At 37.9% G+C, this 19,200-nt stretch overlaps 1 protein-coding gene across 1 annotated transcript in view; it reads left to right on the top strand.

Moving 5' to 3' along the window:
• The window catches only part of TRIM33 (tripartite motif containing 33), a 71,125-nt gene that overhangs the window by 47,170 nt on the left and 4,755 nt on the right, over nt 1-19,200 (top strand). The window contains exons 13-19 of the mRNA XM_023734900.1: nt 92-155; nt 10,023-10,182; nt 11,332-11,681; nt 14,035-14,158; nt 15,873-15,947; nt 17,526-17,678; nt 19,129-19,179. Of these exons, the coding sequence (XP_023590668.1) occupies nt 92-155; nt 10,023-10,182; nt 11,332-11,681; nt 14,035-14,158; nt 15,873-15,947; nt 17,526-17,678; nt 19,129-19,179 (977 nt within the window). The remainder of the gene's footprint in view (nt 1-91; nt 156-10,022; nt 10,183-11,331; nt 11,682-14,034; nt 14,159-15,872; nt 15,948-17,525; nt 17,679-19,128; nt 19,180-19,200) is intronic.

Below are 19,200 nucleotides of genomic sequence, written 5' to 3' on the forward strand. Positions count from 1 at the left end.
CAGAACAAAATAGTTTCTCGTTTAATAGTTAGTGCACATGTTGCCCTATGACAATGGTTAATGATACTCATTTTGATTTATTATTTTTCAGGTTTATCTAATTCTCACACACCTGTGAGACCCCCTAGTACCTCTAGTACTGGCAGTCGAGGAAGGTGAGTATGATATTATTGATAACTAATATTTTTTCTTTTTATCATGGAAGAGCTCAAATATTTTTAAAAATATTATATATAATTAGTCCCCATATACTTACTACCTAGATTCAAAAATTATCACGTTACATCCAATATTACCCTGTCAGTATTCCCACTCATATTCCTCTGCTCTGGAGTATTTTGAAGCAAATCTCAGATATCAGATTATTTCACTTGTTACTACTTCAGTATGGTGGTAAAGTGGTTAAGAGCTCAGGCTGCTAACCAAAAGGTCGGTGTTTCGAATCCACGAGCCACTCCTTTGAAACCTTATGGAACATTTCAACCCTGTCCTACAGGGTTGCTATGAGTTGGAATCAACTCAATGGCACACAGTAACAACATACATTTCTTAAAGATAAGGATTTAAAAAAATGCACAACCACAGAACCATTATCACACCTAAAAAAATAAACTGTAGTTCTTTAATATCAGTAAACATCCAGGTACTGTTCTTCTTTTTTTTTTTGACAAATGGTTTGTTTGAAACAGATTCAGATAAGCTGTGTACGTTGCCTTCAGCTGATAGATTCACATTAAAATCTCTTCTCCTTCAATAACTGATTTGTTGAAGAAATGTAATTATTTGTCCTATAGACTATTCCCCATCTCCCCATCTTGTCACTTAAGTATACTGTCTCCTGTATTTTATGTACATTGGTATTTATAGAAGGAGGTTTGATCAGGCTTAGGTTTGATTTTGGGAAAGGAAAGACAAGAATACATCATTGGTGGTAGTATATACTTGTATCGGGGCACATAATGTCTGGTTATCTTTTTGTGATAGCAACTATTGTTGATCATTGGTTAGATCTTTATTTTGTTAGTGGTTGGACATTGATATTTTCATTACTGTATCATTTCTTCTTTGTTAATTATTACTTTAGAATACTTATATAAAGAAATTCGTATCATGCGCTATTTGGTTATAGGAAAGGTAGTATAAATACTTGATTTTTTTTCTCGTTATTTACCTGTTTTCATAATAATAACTTGGTTTGCCAGCATCCTCCAAGGTTGACAGAAGAATTTTATTATCTTTATGAACTCAGATATTTAAACATTTTACATTATTTAATCCATTATTGATGTTATTTTTATTGATGCTTACACTGTTCCCGTTTTGACCTTTTAGAATTTTTTCAAGTTGGCTCCTTAGTCCTTTGTTTAAAATTAATGTTTTTGAAAATTGTGGTGAGTATCCTTAATCCTTTTGATAAAATGCTAGAAGTCTTTGAAAGCTTCCTTGTTTTCTAGCATGAAGAGATATTCCAGGTTTATCTTGTATATTTCCTCCCTCAAACCTAGAATCACATGTGTCTCCGAGAAATCATGGTCATGTTAGAGAGGAAATGATATTTGGAGAAATTTTCTGGTACTAGGGGCACTCATTGCTGCTGAATTAGTCATTGTTTTTAGGCCTTTTGGTGGACAGAGTTAAGAAACGGGTAATTGAATTAGGAGTAAATATTGTAATAAAGATAAAATACAATAAATATTGACTTTTTTTGCTCTTTAATTTGAATAATTTAGCATAATGAAAGTAAGATTTTATTTAAGAAAGTTATATGAATGTTTTTGTTTGTATGTTTATGTATATAAATTCTGAAGACTGGTCCTACTAAACACTTGCTTGACTTTTTATAATTATACTTCAAATAATCAGTGCTTTTAGAAGAACAGTACAGATTGAGTGAAAAAGGTGCTGATTCTCAGTAGCAACACAGTCTTAAAAGTTACCCACTTCTTTTGATAGCAGTTTCTCTTTGTGCCCTAGATAGAACTGATCAGTCATACCTGTCTGCTTATCCTATCATTACCTATCTTAGTCTGGGTACTCTAGAGGAGCAAAACCAGTGAAGCTTATATAAATATATAGAGAGAAATTTAAGAAAATGGGAGAAATTTAAGAAAATGGCTCATGCAATTGTGAGGAAATGGCTCACGCAGTTGGGGCTAACAAGTCCTAAGTCTGTGGGTCAAGCGACAGGCTGAAGACCTCTGCTGGCTCATGGTGTTGCAGGGACTGACAAACCCAAAATCTGCACGTCAGGTGACAGGCTGGAGGCCCTTGTTGGCTCATGGGATTGCAGGGGTTGGCGAATCCAAAATCTGCAGGTCAGGTGGCAGGTTGGAGACTTTTGCCGGCTTAAGTGCCAAGAATTGGAGGTGAGGTGATGAGAAGAGTTCAGGGTTGAGAAAGAGAGCGAGATCTGCCAGAACATCCATTTATATACTGGAGGCAGGCAACACCCCCAAGGAAGCTCCCCTTTCAACTGATTGGCTGCTCACATCAGATCACAAGCAAAATGGAAGGTGATTACATAATGTCTGCCAAATCACTGAGAATCTTAGTTTAGCCAAGTTCACACATAACATTAACCACCATAGTCCACCCCTTGGCAATTGACAACCTATACACATCTTCTTAAACCATACGTAATCACTAAATAAAGACAGTTACAAAGTCATACTTGTGCCTAACATGATACAACTAATGAGTAACAAGCAAAAACGCACTAGCCCTTTTTACATCTTGTATTTATAATAAATGGCATAAGGAAGGGAAGAAAACAAACATATTTACTATATATGCACACAGGAACAAGTATAAAGAAACAAGGAAATACTCATAACAATTACAGTCCTCATTTATGTAACTGGTCACGTGGTCATAGGTTTAGAGCTACCTTCTTCCACAACCCATTCTGTATTCCCTTTGCACTCAGCAAACACCTCATCTGGTCGTGGTTCTTTGCCTGGTGGGGTGGCCCAAACCTTTATTCCTGAAGGGTCTGGGCCATTAGTAGTCATGTTGGAATTGGATTGCTAGAAGTTGTCCATTGACTTTAATCACAGGGCATGGTAGTACTAAGAGACGCCCTAAGGCGTCTCCTGTATTCCAGACATATACTTCTTTACCTCCATTATGTACTATCAATCTGATTTCCCCTTGGTAATCAGGATTAATTACACCAGCCAATAGGATAATTCCCTTCTTTGCTTGTTGATCCAGAAGCATGAGGAGCCCAAAGTGGCCAGGTGGCAGTCTGAACTTCCAGTTCAGTGGAATGAGTATTGTATCTCCTAGTGAGAGCAGGCTTCCCTTTGGAACTAAGACCTCTCTACCCACAGAGCATAAGGTCGCGAGGACAGGAAGCAAAAATTTTGCAAGTGGGTCACTAAGGGTAATAGTGAATGGTGCCACTCCCATTTCTACCCCTTGACTGTTGGACCATGAATCCTGGCTATGAGAGAAACAGGACTATATATAGGACGCTGGTTTAGAGCATATACAGCCTCCTGGAGAACACTCCTGGAGAACATTGCCTGGCCTTGCAAGGTATTGCCACCTAGTTGGCACTGTAATTGGGTCTTTAAAATGCCATTCCATTGTTCTGTCAAGCCAGCTGCTTCAGGTTGATGGGGAACATGGTAAGACCAGTGAATTGCATGAGCATGGGCCCATTGCTGCACTTCGTTTGCTGTGAAACGAGTTACTTGGTCAAAGGTAATGCTGTGTGGGATACCGTGATGGTGAGTAAGGCGTTCTGTAAGTCCGCAGATGGTAGTTTTGGCAGAAGCATTGCATGCAGGGGAGGCAAATCTGTATCCAGAGTTAAGTGTCTCTCCCAGTAAGAACAAAACTCTGCCCTTTCCATGATGGAAGTGGTCCAGTGTAATCAACCTGCCACCAGCTTGCTGGCTGATCACCTCAAGGAACAGTGCCATACCGGGGACTTGGTCTCTGCTGCTCGCAGATTGAGCTCTCAGCAGTGGCTGTAGCCAAGTTGGCCCTGGTGAGTGGAAATCCATGTTGCTGAGCCCATGCATAACTTCCATCCCTCCCTCCATGATACTTGGTTCATGAGCCTATTGGACAGTGTCAGGAGTGACTAGGGAAAGAGTCTTTAACTGGTATCCACAGAACACATCGTTCTATCTACTTGATTGTTAAAGTCTTCCTCTGCCAACATTACCCTTTCTTTTGCACGTTCATATGTGACACAAATATCTTCACTTCTTTGGCCTTTTCAGAGGGTCTATCCACATAACCTCTTCCCCATACCTCTGTGTCACCAATTTTCTAATCATCTTCCTTACAAGTCCTTGACCATTCAGTTAAGCTGTTGGCCACACCCCATGAATCATTGTACTGTCACACATCTGGCCATTTCTCCTTCGAAGCAAAGTGAACAACCAGTTGCACTGCTTGAAATTCTGCCCACTGGGAGGATTTCCGTTCACCACTATCCTTTAGGGAATTCCCAGAAAGGGGTTGCAGTGCTACTGCTGTCCACTTTTGTGTGGTGCTTGCATATCACGCAGAACCATCTATAAACCAAGCACGAGTTTTCTGTCAACTGATTGTAAGGAACTCCCCATGAGGCCATAGGTGCATACTGGGAGAGTGGAGGTAACGTGGCAGAAGTGAGGACCATTGGCATTTGGGCCACTTCCTCATATAACTAACTTGTGGCTTCAGATTCTGCTTGAGCCCAGTCTCTTATATACCACTTCCATTTAATGATGAAATACTGCTGTGCACATCAAACTTCATGATTCTGTGGGTCAGACAACACCCAGTTCATGATGGGCAGCTCATGCCACAAGGTAACTTGGTGGCCCCTGGTTAAGCATTCATTCTCTATTAAGGCCCAGTAACAAGCCAAAAGCTGTTTTGCAAAAGGAGAGTAGTTATCTGCAGAGGACGGCAGGACTTTGCTCCAAAATCCTAAGGGTCTGCACTGTGGTTCACCAGTAAGGGTCTGCCAAAGACTCCAAACAACATGTATGTGCCACTGACACTTCAAGCACCATTGGCTCAGCCAGATCATATCGTTGAAGTGGCAGAACAGCTTACATGGCAGCCTGGACCTTTTGGAGAGCATTGTCTTGTTCTGGGCCCCACTCAAAACTTTGAAATGAGTCACTTGATAAATAGGTTGAAGTAGCACACCCAGATGAGGGGTACATTGCCTCCAAAATCCAGAGAGTTTCACAAGGCATTGTGCCTCCTTTTCAGTTAAAGGAGGGGCTAGATGGCAATAACTTATCCTTCGCTTTAGAAGGACTATCTCGACATGCCCCACACCACTGGACCCCTAGAAATTTCACTGAGGTGAATGGCGCCTGCATTGTTGTTGGGTTAATTTCTTACCCTCTAGTACGTAAATGTTTTATTGATAAGTCCAGTCATTGACACTTCTTCCTTACTAAGTCTAATCAGTATAGTGTCATCAATGTAATGGACTAGTGTGATGTCTTATGTCAGGGAAAGGTGATCAAGGTTCCTCCCTACTAAATTAAGACACAGGGCTGGAGAGTTGATATTCCTCTGGGGTAGTATAGTGAAGGTGTGTTGTTAGCCTTGCCGAGTGAAGGAAAACTGATTCTGATGGTCTTTAAAAACTGGGATAGAGAAAAAGGCATTGGTAAGATCAGTAGCTAGGTACCAGATGTGTCAATTTGCTCAAAGCAACGAAACCACATTTGGAATAGCAGCTGCAATTGTAGTTACTACCTGGTTAAATTTTCAGTAATCCACTGTCATTTTCCAAGATCCATCTGTTTTCTGCACAGGCCAAATAGACAAATTGAATGGGGATGTGGTAGGAATCACCACTCCTGCATCCTTCAGGTCCTTGATGGTGGCAGCAATCTCTGCAAACCTTCCAGGAATGCAATATTGCTTTTGGCTTACTATTTTCCTAGGTAGGGGCCATTCTAATGGCTTCTGCTTGGCCTTTCCTACCATAATAGCCCTTATTCCATGTGTCAGAGATCCAGTGTGGGGATTCTGCCAGTTGATGAGTATGTCTATTCCAATTATGCATTCTGAAACTGGGGACATCACTACAGGATTGGTTTGGGGACCCACTGTGAGGTGGACCTGAGCTTGTTGTTAGGTGCCATCGAGTTGATTCCGACTCCTAGCGACCCTGTAACCTGACCTCCATACGCCCCTACTCTGACTAGTGAGCCACAGTGACATTTTGGGTCTCCTGAAATTAGTGTCAGTTCAGAGCTAGTGTCTAGTAATCCCTGAAAAGTTTGATTATTTACTTTCCTCCAATGAACAGTAACTCTTGGAAAAGGCTATAGATTCCTTTGTAGAAGGCTTGGCGATATATTAACAGTATAAATTTCTGGCAGTGTAGTGGGATTCTTCCTCAACGGAACCTGGCCTTCCCTTAATTCAAGGGATTGTGGCTCTGTAAACTGGCCCAAGCCTGGGAATTGATTGAGGAGCCATGACTCACTATTTTGGCATTTCAAGTTAGACTGCTCTTCACATGACCTCCTATTCTTACACTTGTACAGATCAAGTAAATATTTAGTAGGTCTCCCATCCTGAAGACACCATGACTAAGTAGCCAGTTCCCTAAGTCCATGTGAGTCAGACTATTCTGATTATTGCTCTGACTCTGCTGCCCATTACGGTAACCATATCCACCTTGTCTTTGGCAATTAAGTGCCACCCCTTGACCCCTGGTACCCCGTGATTCAGGCATCTCACATTGTAGTTAGCTGTCTTAATTCAGTTAGGGCAGTTTCCACCATAATGGCTGACCTACATAGAAGAGGAATCACAGTAGTCTTTAAGGATGCTGAGGTTCCCTTAAAAAATTTATTCCTCACAGTTGTCGTGAAAGATGCATCCTCTGGGCTCTCCCTGAATTGGGTCTGTGTGTCCAACATGGTAAATCTACTCTAACATTCCAGTTGCCCTAAGCCTTTGGATACCTTCTTCTACAGTATACCAAGTCAGTTCTGACATTTCAAACTCATTTAGCATAGGCCACCTCTTGGTCCACTTTTCAGTCAACCAACCAAATAAACTATTAGATTCTAATCTCTCGTGCTGAAATATTGAATGAAGAATCTCTGCTTTTTGGGCCCTATCAATAGACTCAGACTGATCCAACTTTATGTTCATTGCCCTGTTATTCCACACACTTAATAGCCTTTCCCACACATATTCCCTAGGTTTCTATTTGTACATATTAGAAAAATCAAGCAGTTCTTTTGGAGTGTAGCATACTGCCTCATGGGTTACACTTTGTACTTCATGTTTTGGGCTTGCTGGGACTTAAATCTAGTTATAGGTCTAGAAACAAAAACAGGCTGCCCAGATATTAAGCAGTATTTTACAAGGCATGTGCCCAAAGCAACTCCTGAGGCAAGGACTCTTCAGACACAGCTCATCAGATGGTGGTACAAAGAATGATTTTACTGGGAACGTGGCTTAGCAGACAAAGCTAATCTCTTCTGATGGAAATGAGGGGTCTGGTTCTGTTGGCAGGGTGATTCAGCAGAATTTTAGGGATTCAGTGTCTCCAACTTCCAGTTTATCTGCCAGTATGCCCCCATCTCAAGTTTCAGGATTTCATTTCTTCTCAATCAGTGTCCTCACTTTAACTTTAGGCACCATTTGAGTTTGGGAATTCAGTTGGTGGTATAATTCAGTCCCTCTTAGGATAGGACTCTTGGTTTGGTTTTCAGCAATATCAGCTCTGTCACTACAAGAAATAAGGCTTCTTTCAGGGCACAGATAGCAAACTCAGGCCTTTTATGTGGTGCTTGAGCTGGGACTCTGAAGCCCTGAGCTCATCTTTTTCTGTTTCCACTTAGTCTAGCAAAAGTAGGACCAACCAGCCAACTTCATTATGCTTCTCAGTTTGACAAAAATGTTGAAAGGTATCAAATACACAATCATTCAGTTGTCTCTTAAAAGTATTTGATCTAATGGTGGTGATACTTTGTGTATTTCTATTGCCACATCACACAATGGATTTAAGTGGCCTCTTTAGTACTGGAGATAGAATCATAATACCTTTAAGTCTAGCCAGACTTGACAACCAATTCAGAAAACTCATGTTTAAGATTATGTTCCTCTAGAACCACTCTCGATACCATATGCTGTAGTCTGGGTTCTCTAGAGGAGCAAAGCCAATGAAGTGTAGATTCACTGTGGATTTCACCTCAACATAAAGAAAACAGAAATCCCTACAATTGGACCAATAAGCAACATCATGATAAACGTAGAAAAGATTGAAATCGTCAAGGATTTTATTTCTGCTTGGATCCATGGTGAACGCCTGTAGAAGCAGCAGTCAAGAAATCAAATGCCATATTGCACTTGACAAATCTGCTGCAAAAGACCTCTTTAAAGGTTAAAGAGCAGAGATGTCACTTTGAGAACTAAGGTGCACCTGATCCAAGCCATGGTATTTTCATTTGCCTCATGCGAAAGCTGGACAATGAATAAGGAAGACCGAAGAAGAATTGATGCCTTTGAATTACGGTGTTGGTGAAGAATATTGAAGATATCATGGACTGCCAGTGGTTAAGCGTTTGGCTGCTAACCAAAAGATTGACAGTTCAAATCCACCAGCTGCTCCTTGGAAACCCTGTGGGGCATTTTTACTCTGTCTTGTAGGGTCTCTATGAGTCAGAATCCACTCGATGGCAATGGGTTTTTTTGGCCAGAAGAATGAACAAATCTGTCTTGGAAGAAGTACAGCCAGAATGCCCCTTAGAAGTGAGGATGGCAAGACTTTGTCTCATACTTTGTCCATGTGATCGGGAGGAACCGGTCCCTGGAGATGGACATTATACTTGGTAAAGTAGAACTTCATCGAACAAGAGGAATACCCTCAATGAGATGGATTGACATAGTGGCTGCAACAGTGGGCTCAAACATGGCCGTGATAGTGAGGATGGCATAGGACCAGGCTGTGTTTCGTTCTGTTGTACATAGGCTTACTATGTGTCTGAGCCTACTCAATGGCACCGGACAATAACAATGGCAATATATATATAGAGAGAAAGAGGGGTGTGGTATGGAGAGGGAAATTTATTTCAAGGAAATATCTAATGCAGTAGTGGGGCCTGGTAAGTCCCAAATTCATGGGTCAGGCAACAGGCTGAAGACCTCAACTGGCTGATGTCGTTGTAGGGGCTGACAAACCCCAAATCAGCAGGCCAGGTAGCAGGCTGGAGGCCTCTGCTAGAACACAGGGTTGCAGGGGTTGCCAAATCCAAAATCTGCAGGTCAGGTGGCTGGGCAGAGACTTCTGCAGGCTTACGTTTCAAGAATCGGAGGTCAGGTGATGAGATGACTTTTAGGTCTAGAATGAGAGCAAGGTTTGTTAGACCAACCATTTAGATACTGGAGACAGGCTATACCCGCAAGGAGACTTCCCTTTCAACTGATTGGCTGCTGACATCAGATCACAAAATGGAAGGTGTTTACATAAAGTCTGCCAAACCACTGAAAATCATAGCTTAGCCAGGTTGACACATGACATTAACCACCACATTTCCTAAGGACATTCTGGGTTACTTGCTATTCCATATCCCTTTTCCCCAATCTCCTGCCCCTAAAAGCCAAAATAGCCTTCCTTTGAAGAGGTTTTATAAACCACTATTATTGATGATGTTATTTCTCAGCTGTTTGAGGGTAGAGAAAAGTCGATAACTACTTTTATGAAGAGAAGCAGTCATTAACATTCTATCCTCATTAACATTCTATCCTACTGGCCTGGGAGAATGACTGTTTACTGGACTCCTTAAATGATTTCCTGTAAGTACCTCAGACCATACAGCGTGATTTTAGGATCTTGCGAAGGTTTGATCCACATTTTTAAGAAGTTTGAAGCTCGGCTTATATCACATTTCTCTTCACTGTATCATGAGGTGACCTTATCTTCTGTAAGGTTAATAAATGGTTGTCATCTTAATGAACATTGCTTTTTTTGTATGACTTTTTTATATATACCATACATTTAAACATACGTGGCCTGTATTGTTTTTTATTAGCTGTGGGTCATCAGGGAGAACTGCTGAGAAGACAAGTCTTAGTTTCAAATCTGATCAAGTGAAAGTCAAGCAAGAACCTGGGACTGAAGACGAAATATGCAGCTTTTCAGGAGCTGTGAAACAAGAAAAGACAGAGGATGGCAGGAGGAGTGCCTGCATGGTAAGCTCCCACGTGGGTCCGGCAGTTATTCTTCCATCTCTGAGTCTATTAGGCTTAGTAGTGGCTCTGGGGATACTTATTTATTCTTGAACTTTAATACCTGGCACAATCTAAATACTATCTTTTTCTAACTCAACTTTTTTGTCTAAGGCACAGCTCTAATTAATAAGAAATAAAAGACATAATTGTTTTAAGCACTCGTTTGGAATTACGGTTGAGTTTGTAATTAGTATTTTTGCCACGATGCTAAATCGGGTTATGTTTTGTTCTGAATTTGTTAATCATCTCAATAGTTACGTTGAATCTCAGGCCAGAGAAGATTCTTGGCAATCCTGTATCTGTGTGCTCAGCATCCAGGCTGTTGACATGAAAGAAGTTTAATGATCAAACAGTTTTGTGATAGGAAGATTGCCTTTTGACTTATGAATTATTAACCATTCTAAAGTTCCTCAGTTGGAACATTTATTAATTATTATAATGTAGAATTAAATTCCTGTTTGTTTGGAAATTTCCATCTTTGTTTTTCTTCCTGCCCAGGCTATGCCTCAATTTCCGCATGGTTATCATTTAGGAATTTCAACTCAGAGTATTAGTATATTCAGCTCAGTATATGTAGATTGAGAGAGCTGGAGACATCAGAGTTACCTTGTTTTTGGAGCAGTGTCACTTGTTCATCCAGAACTTGATTTGGAAAGTACTCCCATAAAAACTGGGTACAAAAGGGTGGTGAAAGACTTACTTTACGTTTTGAGGATCTTCCTACATTATTAGAATGATTGATGATCAGAATATTTTCGAAGACTTCTCAAACATTACGCAGCAGATTCTTGTGTGAAAAATAGTATGACATAGTCAACTCTCTGTAGGAAAAGTATATCCATATGCTACGTCCCAATCAGTGTGCTTAAGGGTTTAATTAATTTCCTTAATATCCGAGAACCAATGTTAGAAAGACTGGACCTCGAAAATCATGCCTAGATAATTTTGGAGTTACTTTTACTCCTTTATGTCAGTAATGTTTACAAAATAATTTTAAGTTATTTCAATATATTTGTATCCATATTGGCATAACTTTTAAATAGACATACACATATCGCATACAATAAGGATTAAGTGATTCTTTAAGACTGTCTCGTTGTTTTATTTTAGTTGAGCAGTCCTGAGAGTAGCTTGACACCACCTCTGTCAACTAACCTGCATCTAGAGAGTGAGCTGGATGCATTAGCAAGCTTGGAAAACCATGTGAAAACTGAACCTACGGATATGAGTGAAAGCTGCAAACAGTCAGGGCTCAGCAGTCTTGTTAATGGAAAATCCCCAGTTCGAAGCCTCATGCACAGGTCGGCAAGGATTGGAGGAGATGGCAACAGCAAAGATGATGACCCAAATGAAGACTGGTGTGCTGTCTGCCAAAATGGAGGGGATCTCTTGTGCTGTGAAAAATGTCCAAAGGTCTTTCATCTAACTTGTCATGTTCCGACGCTTCTTAGCTTTCCAAGGTACCAGCGAAACAATTATTTATTTATTTATTTTGGGAGGTTTATTTTTATAAGCTTAAAAAATAGCAGAAAGTTAATCAGGACAGATGGCTTTCTTGACCAATGCATACTATTTTTATGAAACAAGGAGCCTATTATTCCTTTGGCAATGCCTTCAGAAAAAATGACAACTGAGTAATAAAATGTCCAAGATTTGAGTGCTATGTTAAAGATAAAGAATAGACTTTATCTCCTGACCTTCAGTTTAAACTTACTAAAGAAAACTAGATAAAACTAAACAATAAGGGGCAAGGGAACTCTGCTGGGGTGTTGGACAAAGTTAGTTTATTTACTTCTGAAGCTGAATTTTTTAGTCTATAGCCATTAATCTTAATAGGATCTATGGCATTGGTTTGGTTTGTGAATACCAGTTAGTCAAAATTGACTTTTCTAAAGTTTAACAACCCTCAAAATGCTATTAAAAGAAGAAGAAAAAGAAGTACTTTCTAAGAACACCTTCAGTGTCTTGAACTTGTTAGGTTTTACCCTCCTTCAAGGAATAGTTTCCTCTTGACCACTGAAAACAGTTATAATTGGTAGTGACTGCCTGTGTGCAGATTTCTCAGGGCTTTTCTGAGATAAGCTTGTAGGAATATCTCTTACTCATTAACTTTGGAATGAACAATTAATGAATTCCTTATTTAAATCAGAAAAACTTGAGGTAAAAGTGATTAAAAAGAGATCAGGGGAAATATGAGCATTGTCCTCAGACTGTTTTGACCTGATGACAGCTAAAATGGATTTCAAGCATTAAAACATTGATTGGTGAGTACCCAGGGCAAGCTGATGATACCAGTTAAGAAAGTGGAGCAAGTGTAATGGGCTGATATTTTGGGCATAGTTTTGTATTCAGCTAACTTAATAAGTTCAGACAAGTCACTGTTTTGGGGGGATTAGTTTCTGCATCTAAAAAGAGTAGCGTTTAGATTAGAAGACTTCTGGATCCTGTCCAGTTAACATTTTGCATTTTATGTTCATGCAGTCTCTTGTCCCGTATTGATCTCAGTGAACATAAAACAGTAGAGTTATATTTCTTTCTTTCAAATACCATCCTTCCCTCCCACCTCTCAGTTTTTTTTAAGTGAAAGTAGACCAGTGTTCCTGAGGGAAAATGAAGCTCCTTTCTGCTTATAGATTTAAAAAAAAATGCACACATCCTCTCAGATTACTGAGAACCAATGATTTTAATTAAACAATGCTGGCTGCTTACCAAAAGGTTGGCAGTTCAAATCCACCAGCCTCTCCTTAGAAACCCTATGAGGCAGTTCTACTCTGTCCCATAGGGTGGCTGTGAGTTGGAATGGATGCAACAGCAATGGGTTTTTTTACTCTCTTTGAAAGGTTCAACCTTTTGGATTAGAAAACTAGTGGATATAAACAGGGCTAGAATGTTTTTCTGAAGAATTACATGTAATTCTTACCTAAAGCTTAGGAGGTGTAGGTATTTGGCAGGGATAGAACAAGGGTCTTCTTTTTCTTTTCTCTTTTAGAAAACAAAAGGTTGGCATTTTGGTTTTGAAATTAATATTTTTAATACTTTTCTTCAGGTAGTGACATCTGCTGAAATGTCAGGATTTCATGACTGAATTCTTTCAAAGGCGGAATGATTTGGAGGAAATTGTAAACTGTTGGCACAGATAGATTACTTAGTACCATCCTTAGACTTACATTTATACATGTATATTCTTGTTTGTAAATGTTATTTACAGAAAAATATTTTATATATACTGTATAGAGAGAATACAAATGAATGATTTTGGAGTCTATATTTGGTAGAAATCCTGATGCAAACAGATTATAGAGACTTAGAGTTAAAAGATTAAAGGGTGCATGTGCTTGCAGGTATGCGTGAGTGTATTCTAGGCTTTTAACTGGTTATAAAAGAATTCGTTATTTTTGACATGTTTAATACATGCCAAAAGAGTACAAGATACCTGAGAAACTCATATCCTACACTCTTTTTAATTTGTGATTATTGGGTCCATGGGATGATAGTAATGGGGTCTCAGAGAACTGGTCTTATGCCACAAGTACTGAATATTAACTTTGTGCCAGGAAGAGACCCCCTTTTAATGTAGAGACACCATTTTTATAATGCTTTCCAGGAGGTAATTGTTGGAAGGATGACTAGGAAAATTGTAGGGGGTCTTACCATACAGCCTCACCTTGTGAGATTTGACAAGAATAGATCCTCCTTTCTTCCCCAAACTGGAAACTAAGAAAGTAAACTGTAGACTCACCTCTAGGGAGCGAGGTTCCTCTGGAGCAGGCTTTGTTATAATCTTGTGGACTAATTGCCTATTTCCATGTTTAGTGGGGACTGGATATGCACCTTTTGCAGAGATATTGGGAAACCAGAAGTTGAATATGATTGTGATAATTTGCAGCATAGTAAGAAGGGGAAAACTGCACAGGGGTTAAGCCCCGTGGACCAAAGGGTAAGTGTCTGTTAAGCTGATTTGTTGTGCATTCTTTAGGTGTCTGTCTGTACATCATTTTTTTTCTTTAGTGTAGCCTGATAAATTTTAATTTTTTAATCTTACCATCTAATGTTGATGACTTTCAAAATCTGCATATCTAGCCATGAGTTCAAGACTCTTATTTCCAGCTTCTTCAAACTTAACATGTCCCAGCTAAATCTTGATTTTCAGTCCTGTCCCTCAAAAAACAAAAACCAAGCAAATAACAGCATAGTAACCACCCTCTTCCATATTCTCCGTCAATAAACGGCATTACCATTCACCCGTTATTCATGCCAGAAACCTATTAGAATGAAAAAATCAAGAGTGATTATCATGCCAACCATTTCTTAACCACCGTTAGCACTCTAGACAGCATTTGTAATTTCTCATCTGACTATTGTAATAATCTCTAAAGTAGTCTCCCTGCTTCTGCTCTGCCCCCTTACATTCTGTGCTGTACAGAAGCTCTTTAAAAAAATATAAACAAGCCTGTCTCTTTTTTACTTAAAATCCTCTGATAGCTTCCTGTCATGTTTTTAAAAAATCCAAAATTCTCTCCTCACTTCGTTTAGATTTCTGCTGAAATGTTACCTCATCAGAAAGGCTTTTCTTAGCTACACTATCTATAATAGATACTTGTCAGCCTCTCCTACTAGAATATAAAGTCCTTGAAGTAGATCTGTCTTGTTCATAGCTGTTTAGAGTGCATAGGATATGCTCAGTAAATATTTGTTGAATGAATGAATGAACAAACTAGACTCTGCAACCAGAACTTTAAGCCTAGAATCTACATGAATATGTGTAGGTACCTATGTTACTATTTTTTTTTAATTTGGTCTATAATTGATCTATGAAGGTGACTGATAATATTTTGGTGCTTTTTTTCTTTTAATAGTTATAATGATTTATTTGTTATTTTCTTTATTCTGGTGGCATTTTGTGAAATCATATAAATGGAATAATTCTGTAGAGAATTTGAGTTAAAATAGCTTCTCATGAGAAAGCCTGATCTCCAAAGACACAAAATATCTTTCACATAGTTCTGTGATCATCAGGCTTATGTTGGCTCTTATCTGCTGTATATACTTGCAGATTCCTTTTTCCACTGTCTGTCAAGTGATATACAAATTTATATTGATAGAAATATAAGCAAATAGAAAATTATAAATGTGAAATGCATTTCAGTTTATTTTTGATTGTATAAAAAAATTCTGGATTGAGAAGACATGGACATGTTTAATTTTGAACTTGGGTGGAATCATTTGAAGAAAGGGTTAATAACAGGGATAATAACACTTGTCCTGCCTGCCTCAAGGAATTACAATGAGGAGCAAAGAGTGATAGTTTATAGATCACCAGGTTCTTTTGCACAATGTGCTATATGTTGCTTTTATGACTCCTTTCTATTTGTATAAATAATCAAGAATTAATAGTAGATACCTTAATTATCAGATTAGAATAAAGGAACTCTATCTTTGATAAGTTCGATTAACGTAGAACAGAAGATCGCCTTAAAACCAAATGGAAAGGAAGGTGGTTTTGAGTGTATATGTTTAGTTGGATAGCTAGTACATAGGCGGCGTTGTGTTCAATTCATTGGGATAATACATTGTAGTGATATACTTCTTCTCAAGAATATCTAATAAGATAGACAATTATTTCATGTGTTTCCTTTTCTTTTTTGGGCCAGAAATGTGAACGTCTTCTGCTTTACCTCTATTGCCATGAATTAAGTATTGAGTTCCAGGAACCAGTTCCTGCTTCGGTGAGTTGTCAACCCTAGTAGCTCCCTGAAGAAGAAGTCTAGTGTGATACTTAAGTGAATGGGCTCTGGCCTCACATGGTTTGTGTTAAAACTCAGACTTCTGAGCAAACTCAACTTCTTTGAGACTCAGTTTTCTTTTCTAATACTATTTTTTTTACCTCATTGGGTTATTCTAAGGATTAATAGGCATATAAAGTGTTTAACAAAGTACCTGATAACATAGTAAGCACTTATTATTAATCAGAAATTTTCTTAGGGCTAAATAGAAGTGAGATTCAGTCATTAAAACTATAATTTGTTTTTGAGGATTTTGTTGCTATAATACTTAATGAATTTATTACCTAAGAGAAACAGGTATAATTGAAAGAATATTAAATTAGGAGTCAGAAGATTTGACTTCTTTTCTGCCATTAACAAACTTTATTAATTTGAGGAAATGTCATAGTTTTCTGCCTCTACCTTTAAAACTGTAAAGTGGGATTATTGGCCTAAATTATTTCTAAGATTCCACTTCTTCTAGGCTCTGTTGGGAAGAAAACAGTCTTTGTGAAAATATGCATTTGAATAAAAGTGTGAAATTGAACCTTTCACACTAACTCTGCCTTCATAAACCTCTTATATGAACAGTGAAGACTGAGAAAAGATTGGGGAAAATTTTCAAGTCAATGCTTTTTGTTTATCTGTAAGATGACTTTTGTAAGGAATATAGGCTCTAAAATCCTATAATAAAAGCAAGACCAGAGGTGCTTGGTGCTTCATAAGTGGGATGAGAATATGCTACACACATTTTGTTAGCCGTTAGTTGTTGAATAAGACACTCTTGAATAGCAGACATGTTATAGAATATTAAGTGGTAGTAGCCTTATATACCAGGTAGGCTGAGAAACGAATTTTAAAACACAAAAGTCTTGACACAGGAAGATATTTTGTACCAGTAGTAATCATCTGATTCTCAGAAGTGTGTCCAGTCTCCACGTTCAGGTACTTCACATTACAAAATGACTTTTAAATGTTTTCTTTTCATAGATTATTTAAATAACTTCATTGTATTCAGTTATATCCCAAGGGTAGAAATTTATGGCAGAGGGAGGTGCTAGTGCTTCCCAGCATGATCAGTAAATAGTTAATAGAAGTTTTACTTGTGTAGTTTCTCCCTCTATTGCTGTGTCTAGAGTTCTCTGTTATAAAGTTACGTCCTCTAAAATGCATAGCATTCTAATTATAACATTGATGCATTTTTTAATAGGTCTTTTTTCCCCCCTTATTCCTTTTTTTTTTTTTCTTTTTAACTCTTCAGGGGTCATAAGTAAAATTCTTTCAAATCTGCTTGTCATTAAAGATAGGACTTTGGGGACTTCCATTAAACACTGAGCCTGAAATGTACTCTGAATGAATAAAATGTAATTTTCGTGGTATGATTGGGCAGAAGATTTAAAGGACATTTACTATACCCCAAATTTGCAAGCAGCTGCCTCAATCACACATTTTTTTCCCTAAAATTATATGCTATAGCATTTTCCAATTAAACAATTTGGCATTTTTAAGGAATTCTTATTTGTCCTTATTTATTTCTTTTAGATACCAAACTACTATAAAATTATAAAGAAACCAATGGATTTATCCACCGTGAAAAAGAAGCTTCAGAAAAAACATTCCCAACACTACCAAATCCCAGATGACTTTGTGGCTGATGTCCGTTTGATCTTCAAGAACTGTGAAAGGTTTAATGAAGTATGTTAGCTTCCAAACTATAGAGTTTTGGGTTGTTAGTTTCTGTTTCTTTGCTTGTTTTGTGTTTTTGGATTTTGTTTTTCTCACCAAAAGGTTTTTCTAATTTGATTAAATTTTTTTTTTCTTTTTGCTTCATTCCTGTTAAAAGTAAAATTTGATTGTATCCATAGCTCCAAAAAAGAAAGTTGACTGTGTGTAGTGTGGAATATGTACTTAAGTGTAATAAATTAAGAATATCTTTGAGTATCCCTTCCTAAATGAGTTGAGGATTGGGATAAATATGGCAAGTAGTTTGTAGTTTAGTATATTTCGAGGAAAATAATTATAAATAGCTTGCATTTCGGGTACATTTAGGTAAGGCTTTGGTTGGACCTGTACCCTTGTCTTTAGATTTTATATTCCTGGCCATATAAATACAGAACCCTGAAATCATAAACTAATCTCTGGTGGCCCATCTTGGATAGGAGCCCAGAGTATATAATGTTGAGTTTTCTGATCTCAGCAATGTAACTTTTATTAACTTTGATTGTGTATTTTTTTTGAGGATAAAGTTTAAGGGAAAGTAGTCCTATGCCTTGAGAAGAAATGTGATATATACTTTTTTCAAGGAAATTGTCTTTGTTATCTTTGGGATAAAAGCAAATCTCTTATTGTTAAAAAGATTTTCATTATAAGAGAAGAACATGGAATTTGATGAGAATCCACAAAACCTTTAAAAGATTAATACCAAAACTCTCCTCTTTATTGCTTATGAAATTTGGGTGCCATGTGACTTACTAAAATTAATCACACTGAATTATTTAAAGTGTACCCATAGCTGTCATTGGAAGCACCCAGATGACTTTTTAAATTAAAGAAAAATCATTGTAAGATGAAAAGCCTAGTCACCTTTATAGCAAACCTAGAGGACAGCAATATGTCACAGGATATAGTAACAACTTTCTAATTTGAATATAAATTAGAAAATATATCCCCAGATTATGTCCAACTAAATATCCTTTCATGAACCTAGAGCTGGCATCTGGTAAGAAGCCCCCTTTTACCTGCTTTAGTAATAGTTAAATAATTTACAACGAACATAATGACATATAGATAAAATTCTAAACAAGTGGTTTGTTGAAGGTTTGACCATTTGTTTAAACAACATATATCATTTGTTTCACAGAAATTTTTCTTTTAAATACATTGAAGTACTCAGATCAATTTCTGTTCAGGTTGACCTCACTAATTCAGAATTTGAGACAATTATCGAGGTTTCACAGTAGCTTTAGTAACAGATCTTTGTAAAGAAAGTGGTTCCATGTTCTATAAATTTTAGAAAGCAGTTAACCTGGTCGTAGCAATTTGTTCTCCCTAGTATGGCTGACTTTCGTCACCAATCCTATACAGTCTCATAACTTTAGAAAGGATTATAATTTCCCTTTTTTTTTGACTCTGGTATCCTTTTTAGATGATGAAAGTTGTTCAAGTTTATGCAGAAACACAAGAGATTAATTTGAAGGTAAGCTTTTCAGACCATGCA

Source organism: Trichechus manatus, unplaced genomic scaffold (assembly GCF_000243295.1).
Source record: "Trichechus manatus latirostris isolate Lorelei unplaced genomic scaffold, TriManLat1.0 scaffold00073, whole genome shotgun sequence".
NCBI classification, from domain to species: Eukaryota; Metazoa; Chordata; class Mammalia; order Sirenia; family Trichechidae; genus Trichechus; species Trichechus manatus.